This window comes from Rutidosis leptorrhynchoides, chromosome 3, assembly GCF_046630445.1.
Source record: "Rutidosis leptorrhynchoides isolate AG116_Rl617_1_P2 chromosome 3, CSIRO_AGI_Rlap_v1, whole genome shotgun sequence".
Taxonomy (NCBI): domain Eukaryota; kingdom Viridiplantae; phylum Streptophyta; class Magnoliopsida; order Asterales; family Asteraceae; genus Rutidosis; species Rutidosis leptorrhynchoides.
Window position 1 is genome coordinate 590,003,429 of NC_092335.1, and position 9,977 is coordinate 590,013,405.

General features: G+C 34.6%; 1 protein-coding gene across 2 annotated transcripts; it reads left to right on the forward strand.

Moving 5' to 3' along the window:
- The first annotated feature begins 4,666 nt into the window (after positions 1-4,666).
- On the forward strand, positions 4,667-8,503 carry LOC139898757 (uncharacterized). Of its 2 annotated transcripts, none has more exons than XM_071881525.1 (2): positions 4,667-6,624; positions 8,254-8,503. In XM_071881525.1, exon 1 carries the CDS (start codon positions 4,750-4,752, stop codon positions 6,601-6,603), a length of 1,854 nt encoding a protein of 617 aa, XP_071737626.1. In that variant the 5' UTR covers positions 4,667-4,749; the 3' UTR covers positions 6,604-6,624; positions 8,254-8,503. The 2 variants fall into 2 exon arrangements, with proteins under 2 accessions (XP_071737626.1, XP_071737625.1); XM_071881524.1 differs by having other exon boundaries at positions 4,669-6,603.
- The last annotated feature ends 1,474 nt before the right edge of the window (positions 8,504-9,977 follow it).

Genomic DNA, 9,977 nt, shown 5'->3' on the forward strand with positions numbered 1-9,977 from the left:
GCCCAATAGATCTATCTTTAGGATTCGCGTCAATTAGGGTGTCTGTTCCCTAATTCTTAGATTACCAGACTTAATAAAAAGGGGCATATTCGATTTCGATAATTCAATCATAGAATGTAGTTTCACATACTTGTGTCTATTTTGTAAATCATTTATAAAACCTGCATGTATTCTCATCCCAAAAATATTAGATTTTTAAAAGTGGGACTATAACTCACTTTCACAGATTTCTACTTCGTCGAGAAGTAAGACTTGGCCACTGTTGATTCACGAACCTATAACAATATATACATGTATATTAAAGTATGTTCAAAATATATTTACAACACTTTTAATATATTTTGATGTTTTAAGTTTATTAAGTCAGCTGTCCTCGTTAGTAACCTACAACTAGTTGTACACAGTTAGATGTACAGAAATAAATCGATAAATATTATCTTGAATCAATCCACGACCCAGTGTATACGTATCTCAGTATTGATCACAACTCAAACTATATATATTTTGGAATCAACCTCAACCCTGTATAGCTAACTCCAACATTCACATATAGAGTGTCTATGGTTGTTCCGAAATATATATAGATGTGTCGACATGATAGGTCGAAACATTGTATACGTGTCTATGGTATCTCAAGATTACATAATATACAATACAAGTTGATTAAGTTATGGTTGGAATAGATTTGTTACCAATTTTCACGTAGCTAAAATGAGAAAAATTATCCAATCTTGTTTTACCCATAACTTCTTCATTTTAAATCCGTTTTGAGTGAATCAAATTGCTATGATTTCATATTGAACTCTATTTTATGAATCTAAACAGAAAAAGTATAGGTTTATAGTCGGAAAAATAAGTTACAAGTCATTTTTGTAAAGGTAGTCATTTCAGTCGAAAGAACGACGTCTAGATGACCATTTTAGAAAACATACTTCCACTTTGAGTTTAACCATAATTTTTGGATATAGTTTCATGTTCATAATAAAAATCATTTTCTCAGAATAACAACTTTTAAATCAAAGTTTATCATAGTTTTTAATTAACTAACCCAAAACAGCCCGCGGTGTTACTACGACGGCGTAAATCCGGTTTTACGGTGTTTTTCGTGTTTCCAGATTTTAAATCATTAAGTTAGCATATCATATAGATATAGAACATGTGTTTAGTTGATTTTAAAAGTCAAGTTAGAAGGATTAACTTTCGTTTGCGAACAAGTTTAGAATTAACTAAACTATGTTCTAGTGATTACAAGTTTAAACCTTCGAATAAGATAGCTTTATATGTATGAATCGAATGATGTTATGAACATCATTACTACCTTAAGTTCCTTGGATAAACCTACTGGAAAAGAGAAAAATGGATCTAGCTTCAACGGATCCTTGGATGGCTCGAAGTTCTTGAAGCAGAATCATGACACGAAAACAAGTTCAAGTAAGATCATCACTTGAAATAAGATTGTTATAGTTATAGAAATTGAACCAAAGTTTGAATATGATTATTACCTTGTATTAAAATGATAACCTACTGTAAGAAACAAAGATTTCTTGAGGTTGGATGATCACCTTACAAGATTGGAAGTGAGCTAGCAAACTTGAAAGTATTCTTGATTTTATGTAACTAGAACTTGTAAAATTTATGAAGAACACTTAGAACTTGAAGATAGAACTTGAGAGAGATTAATTAGATGAAGAAAATTGAAGAATGAAAGTGTTTGTAGGTGTTTTTGGTCGTTGGTGTATGGATTAGATATAAAGGATATGTAATTTTGTTTTCATGTAAATAAGTCATGAATGATTACTCATATTTTTGTAATTTTATGAGATATTTCATGCTAGTTGCCAAATGATGGTTCCCACATGTGTTAGGTGACTCACATGGGCTGCTAAGAGCTGATCATTAGAGTGTATATACCAATAGTACATACATCTAAAAGCTGAGTATTGTACAAGTACGAATACGGGTGCATACGAGTAGAATTGTTGATGAAACTGAACGAGGATGTAATTTTAAGCATTTTTGTTAAGTAGAAGTATTTTGATAAGTGTATTGAAGTCTTTCAAAAGTGTATAAATACATATTAAAACACTACATGTATATACATTTTAACTGAGTCGTTAAGTCATCGTTAGTCGTTACATGTAAGTGTTGTTTTGAAACCTTTAGGTTAACGATCTTGTTAAATGTTGTTAACCCAATGTTTATAATATCAAATGAGATTTTAAATTATTATATTATCATGATATTATCATGTATGAATATCTCTTAATATGATATATATACATTAAATGTCTTTACAACGATAATCGTTACATATATGTCTCGTTTAAAAATCATTAAGTTAGTAGTCTTGTTTTTACATATGTAGTTCATTGTTAATATACTTAATGATATGTTTACTTATCATAGTATCATGTTAACTATATATATATATCCATATATATGTCATCATATAGTTTTTACAAGTTTTAACGTTCGTGAATCACCGGTCAACTTGGGTGGTCAATTGTCTATATGAAACATATTTCAATTAATCAAGTCTTAACAAGTTTGATTGCTTAACATGTTGGAAACATTTAATCATGTAAATATCAATCTCAATTAATATATATAAACATAGAAGAGTTCGGGTCACTACAATTGAATCACAAAGAATCACAACTATCCTTGGCGGAATGATAGTTGGTTGATACAGATTACCTAGACTATAGCTAAGAGGTAAACTAAAAGCTATTACACGTTTTTGACTCTATAAAAAAATAAACACACACCACTAGTTGTTACAATAGTGGATACAACAATATATAGTAGTCCTATTAACCGTGTAATGGTTCTATTGTCCAGTGGTACATAGGAAGTCTGTACTTGTGGGGACAACTACATCAGAGAGCATGCTCTCCTCTTTCCTCTTTGGTAGCTATTTGCAGGAACACCCCAATTCGGTTTGGCACCACTATTTGATTAAACAAATAGAATGTTGTGTTCCCTAGGTGTTGTCAAAGTATAACACATGTCTGCACATGCGTTAAACTTCTGCATTCCCACGTGGTCTTGTAAGGTCACTTGTCAGCCGCCGACGCGTGTCCTTTTCTGTTCAACTTTGTCTTTGACTTCTGTTGAATAGTACCATTGATGTAGACCACCCGGTAAACTACTATGCTTATAATGGAGCATAGCTGTCTTGTGTAGTAAGCTGCATTCCAGCTGTGCTGGTTCTTCATTGCTGAGTCACTTCATATTCTTGATTTGCTGAGTACACATCCTGTGCTGATTGAAGAACACTGTCTACCTTGTGCTGGTAGACTGAGCAGCAAACTAAACACTCGACACATCAATATCTGCTGTCTAGGCATAAACAAACTTGTGATGACTGCACATAACATTTTAGTGCAAATAAATTACAGTTTTATCATAATTAAATCCTTAATTATTTTGGGGACTCAACAGTAACCATTCGGGAGGAAGCAAAAAAATTTTTTTTTTCGTTTTTTGAAAAAAATTTGTTCACGAACATTATAGATGAGATGAAAATATGAACATTTAGTAGAGACACTTTGTGATAAATGTTTTTAATTTGGCGGAAAAACGCTCGAAGAAGTAATATATAACAATTATCGTATTTTTCTAGCGTATTTTGAGGTTTTAGCTATTGGGGTTTAGATATTAGGGTTTATAGAGTTTAGATATTAGGGTTTAGAAATTTAGGGTTTAGGGTTTAGATTTAGGATTTAGATTGAGTTTTTAACACGAACGGTTTAAAGTTTAGGGTTTAGGGTTTGGTGTTTTGGGTTTATGGAATAAACCCAAAACACCAAACCCTAAACCCTAAACCCTAAACTCTAAATCGGGCTAAATTTTACTTCACAAAACATGAAGAAGAAAAAAAACGTTCATATTCTTCACGAACAATATTATCTTGAATGTTATTTTTGTCGATCGTTTTCCCGCCTAAATAATAACATTCATCACGAAGTGTCTCTTCTAAATGTTCATATTTTCGTGTGATCTTGATGCCGGAAAAAAAATTCAAAAAAAACGAGAAAAAAAAAATATTTTGCTTCCCCCCGATTGGTTACTTCCCCATTGATCCTGCCCATATATATATATATATATATATATATATATATATATATATATATATATATATATATATATATATATATATATATATATATAAAGCACATTTTATATTTAAAGTTTAATTTTTATTTCAAATTTTATTAGAAAAAAGTTAGACTGCTCACAACCATAGCACCTGTCAAAAATAGACATTTGTGACACATCTACGCCACTTCAGCAACTTTTTCATAAGACTTAACTCATCACACTCCCTAGTATCCATGACATACCCTTTTACTATCAAATATAGACACCTAAATTAATTAATTAATACAATGTATTATTTTTAATGGGTAATGTACAACAAAATAATGCAAATACTCCGTGATAGAATATATTTGGGAACGACATGTTGGAGGACAACAAGTCAAGGGCTCCAACGACATGTTGGTAGCAATAGAGTCTTTCTTTGACACCTTCAGGAGATCCAACGACGTACCATTGTGAGTAGTCTTATACGGAACAAAAACTATTTTAATAGAACAAACGAACGCATATATCTTTTTTCTAATAAAACCTAAAATTTAAAATTTAAGTTAAAATAGAAAATGTGCTTTTCAGTTTGAAATACAAACCCAATACGGAGTAAAATACAAGAGAATTGTCTAGTGTGCAAAAGTGAGCCCCAGAGTGATGGAGGTGAACGTTGATAATGGTGGTTCATCGCTACCTTCCAATTACGTCACCATCCATGACCTCAAACAACGATGGCTTCAACAACAACAACAACAGAAACCTTCTTCAAACACTCGATTGAAATCGAATCCCAAATCAAACGAAAACGATGATACTGCTTCCAAAACCTCAAACGACGCCGTTTCTCGAAGCGGAAATGAGCTCCAATCGCCACCAACACCTGAGGTTGAACGTAAGGTACTTAATGATTCCAAAACCCTAATTCGTCTTTCAAATGAAGAGCGACAAACTAGCATCATCAACAACAACAAACAGTCGCGGGACAAAAATAGTGCTAAACCTCCTCGAAACCCTAGGTTTATAAATAATCAAATTCCTACCGGAGAAACCGCACAATCGGAATCTGAATCGGAACCGGTGGTGGCGATGAAGAAGACGAGGAACGAAAACGGTGCTGCTTCCAAAACTTCAAACGACGCCGTTTCTCGTAGCGAAAATGTGCTCAAATCGCCACCAACAGCTGAGGTTGAACGTACGGTACTTGATGATTCCAAAACCGTAAATCGTGTTTCAAATGAAGAACATCAAGTTAGCTTCAACAACAACAACAAACAATCGAGGAATAGAATTAGTTCTAGAGCTCCTCGAAACCCTAGGTTTATCATTAATCAAATTCTAACTGGACAAACGGCACAACTGGAATCTGAACCGGTGGAGGAGATGAAGAAGATGAGGAACGAAAACGATGCTGCTTCCAAAACCTCAAACGACGCCGTTTCTCGTAGTGGAACTGTGCTCAAATTGCCGCCAACAGCTGAGGTTGAACGTAAGGTACTTGATGATTCCAAAACCGTAATTCGTGTTTCAAATAAAGAACAACAAACTAGCATCATCAACAACAACAAACAGTCTTGGAACGAAAATAGTTCTAGAGCTCCTCGAAACCCTAGGTTTATTACTAATCAAATTCCAACTGGAGAAACGGCAGAACCGGAATCGGAACCGGTGGAGGAGATGAAGAAAACGAAGAAGAAGAAGAAAAGGAAACAATCTCGGAATCGAATTCCTACTAAGGTCGATGAATTGAATGATGAAACGGTGCCGATTGTTGAGGATGAGAATGTGGTTGAGGAGATACAAGAACAACAACAGGTGCATGAAGGTGAGCACCAGAATCAGAATAGGAATTGGAATCGAAAGGAAATTAGGGAATCGAAACACAAAACGGCACAGGTTGTTGTTGATCAGAATCTGGTTGAGGAAATTAAACAACATGAACAGGTGAATTCAGGTGAACGCCGTAATCGGATTAGGAATCAAAAGGAAGTTAGGGAATGGAAACACAAAACGGCACAGGTTGTTGTTGATCAGAATCTGGTTGAGGAAATTAAACAACATGAACAGGTGAATTCAGGTGAACGTCGTAATCAGTTTAGGAATCAAAAGGAAGTTAGGGAATCGAAACACAAAATGGCAATGGTTGTTGATCAGAATCTGGTTGAGGAAATAAAACAACATGAACAGGTGAATTCAGGTGAACGCCATAATCAGATTAGGAATCAAAAAGAAGTTGGGGAATCGAAACAGAAAACGGTACCAGTTGTTGTTGATCAGAATGTGGTTGATGAGGTTGTTGCTGCTGCTGCTGCTGTGCAAGAAATTAAAGTGATCAAAATGAGTATGCTGAATTACAGTAGTAGAAGAGGTACTTCGAGTTCAGGTTCAGGTAATGGAAGATTTCATGGTTCGAAATACGGGCAACGGAGATCACTTTATCGGGAGAACACTAAGGGGAAAATGTCACAGATGTGGGTCAAAAAAGGGGAATCTGTGCCTAACTCGTGTATATAGGTATTAAGCTTTCAATATCTGGTAAATTTTTCCTTAATTATATGTGTGTTTTACTTTTATATTATTTATTGATTCTCGGTAATGTGTGATGTTGGGTGCATACTGCTTGTGAAACAAGCAAAAACACAATAACAGGACACCTTAAATTCAAAAATGTGAAAGAGTAGAAGCTATTGACTCGTACAAAATGAATCTCTTTCTGGAGATAACTTGGGTAATAGTGCTGAGTAGTGGTAATTGTAGTCTTAAGTGGTTACTTGGTAGTTATATTGCATGTTTTAGTGTTACGATAGAGCGATCAGAGTATTCTACATGTTTTGTAACGTAGATTTTTGAAAGTGTTTGGGCAGTATGGACGAGATTGGTTTGTTTGTCAATATTTGGGAATTCAGACCACCATAGTGTTGGTAGAAATTGTTACAGCCAAACATATTTATACGTGGATCATGAGTCTTGATTTACTCCTTTGACACTTTTTTTGGCATTTGGTATCGTTTTGTTTTGGATTTAGTTTGTCAAATACTCCTTTACTGACTTTGGTAAACACTTTGCATTCCCCATGATAGAATCTTGACAATGCTTTTTTATTCTTTGTTCGAGCCTATGATAACTAGTTAGTGATTTTAGTCCAAGGCTACAGTTTGTGATTTAAAATAGCTGTAACAGATGCTTGTTTGTGGTGAGTTGTTTATATATCTAGGCATCTAGCACAGGATTTTGTGAGTTGGATGTGATTATGATGTTTGTCATATTGCAGTAAGGCTTAGGATTTTGTAATTCACCTTATGGAAATTTGAGTCTAGCACAGGACTTTGAAACCCATGGAAATTTGATTCTACCATTTTCATGGTTTTTTTTTTTTTTTTTTTTTTTTTTTTTTTTTTTTTTTTTTTTTATCTTACTATTTTTTTTAAAAAAAAAGAAACTTCCTACTTTTTGGCCGGAGGTCCACTCGGAAGCAATCTCCTTATCTGTCGAATAGAGAGAGGGATGACTTTCTCTACTTTTGTGAGTGTTTTCACCCTGGGTGGAGAAATGACTTGTTCTATTCTCGGATAGGGGAATGATTGTCTACATCTCACCTCCCTCATACACCACTCATGTGGTGGTGGTGGTAGTGGTGGTGGTGGTGGTGGTGGTGGTGGTGGTGTCGTCGGCGTCGGCGGCGGCGGCGGTGGAGGATACTTTCGATTAATATATCTTAAATCTCATAGTTGTTACTGATTCTGGTAACATCTACTTCTACTGAATGTTTAATAAAATTCATAACACGATCCATGACTAAAAAGAATTATGATTAAATAGGAAACACCAATCTGTAATAAGATTCCTCACAAAACCTTGGCTCAGTTGCTGTAATCAGATAACTTTTAGATAGGTGAATTATGAACATAATTGTGTAATTGTGTTTCTGCTTCTGCTTTAGAAATATGTGCATTTTCTCTTGTTCAGGACCTTTATGCAGCAAAATTCATATTTTTGGACTTTTATAAGGCTCCCAATCAATCAAACAGTATAAGAGAAACTAGTGCAAAATCTAGGTCAATTTGTTCCTCACTCACTTGTTGCTCATTTGGCTATTTGCCCAAAGATGAAATTGATGACATTTGTAAATGTATCTGCTAACAAACTATATGTGATTTGATACAGGCAACTTTCAACAGTAAGAAGAGGTCGGCAGATAACTGAGGCGACAGAGCACGGTTGCAGGATTACATTAGAAATTGTGTTGATGAAAATTACATTTGAAGATGTATAAAGGGGTTTGACTTTTACTTATGATATGCATCTTGATTCATTGGGCATATTTGAGGTTTATGATGCGTTTGTTCTTTCTTTAATATTGGAGAAATGGGAAAAACTTAAAAGACCTAATTGGAAAAAATTGAATCTTCTTTTCTTTTTTTATGCTTTATGTTTTTTCAATTTGAATTTTTATGTTAGTCGATTCATGATCACATTTTCATTCTTGTTCTTTCAAAGTACCCAAACACATTGAAATTTACTGTTGCATGCAAGGTCTGTGCTCCTAACAACCATGGTTGCAAACAGCGTCCCTTGCAACGGCCGTTGCAACGTTTTGATGAGTAGCCCATCTCGACCCTGCCTCGGCGTGTCAACGGTCAAAAGGCGAGAAATGCCGAGTCAACGCCAGTCAAAAGTCAAAATTTCGGTCAAAAGTTGGTCAAATAAATCAAAATTGATGTGGTTTAGTACTTTAGTGTTACTTTTTTATATTATATTAGCGGTAATAGTGATTATAGGTAGAAATTGGTCAACGAAAGTTTTTTGTCTTTAAAATATGTATGTGTGTATACAAGTTAACGTTCGTCTTGACCCCATCTCGACCCTTTAAGGTCCCGACCGTCTCGACTCCATCTCGCGCCTTTTCCAACCTTGCTAACAACACGAGCTATTGATTTTCTATAAAAACATTTAACACATATACTTGATCCACTTGTACTAAAACGGATAAACGTTAACAATAAGAATACATGAATCAATTTCATCGAAAACATAGTACTCGTATGGAATTCTAAAAAGATACATTTTTGAGAGCGAGATGTTCTTCTACTAGAATTTTCACCAGCTTTTCGATTGAGTATTCCGTCGTATATTCGTAATATATATACTAACGTTTCATCATCCGACAAAAAATCACAAATATGTGTATGTGATTGCACGATGTATGTGTGAGAAGTGTTTAGTTTTTGAATAAATGCTGGTGAAAAAAGGAGAAGCCCTGGTATTATTGTTGGGTATTGTTGTTGTAATAATACTGTTAACTTTTTTTTTATTAGCTTTTATATAATGGTAACTAATATTGGATCGGGACTCAAAAAGGAAAAAGCGCATATGGCACAAAAAGGATATCCGATTTCAGTAAGACTTGATCTAAATTATAGTTCAGATTTAAGTCGGTTCAGTGAGGGCGACCGCGAAAGTCACCGAAGGGGTCAGTCTTTTCCTTCACCTCATATTCAGAAGAAAAAAAAAAGGGCGGGGACTAATTGAAAATTAGTTTTTCTTTAGTTCTTCGTGTCCGGATTCCTGGTGGTGCCACATCAGCCAAAAGAATCAACAGGCTTGTGAATTATCTCGTTATCCCATCGAGCATGTAAAAAAAGACCCTATCACATCATGCTGGTTGCGTGATTCCGCACAAAACCGGTTACAAATGGTCTTAAATTATTAGCCAAAAACGCCTCATAGTAAAGAAAAATCCTTTTACATTACACACAACATTACAAGTTTTACCCAAATTGAAAAATGTTTCAAGGATATTAAACCCTGTACTAAATGGGCCTAGTTAGTTGTGATGACCCGGAAATTTCGACTAAATTTAAACTTAATCTTAAATGATTAATGATTTC

Coding starts and splice junctions, on each gene's coding strand:
- LOC139898757 (XM_071881525.1), top strand. CDS start 4,750: ATGGAGGTGAACGTTGATAATGGTGGTTCATCGCTACCTTCCAATTAC.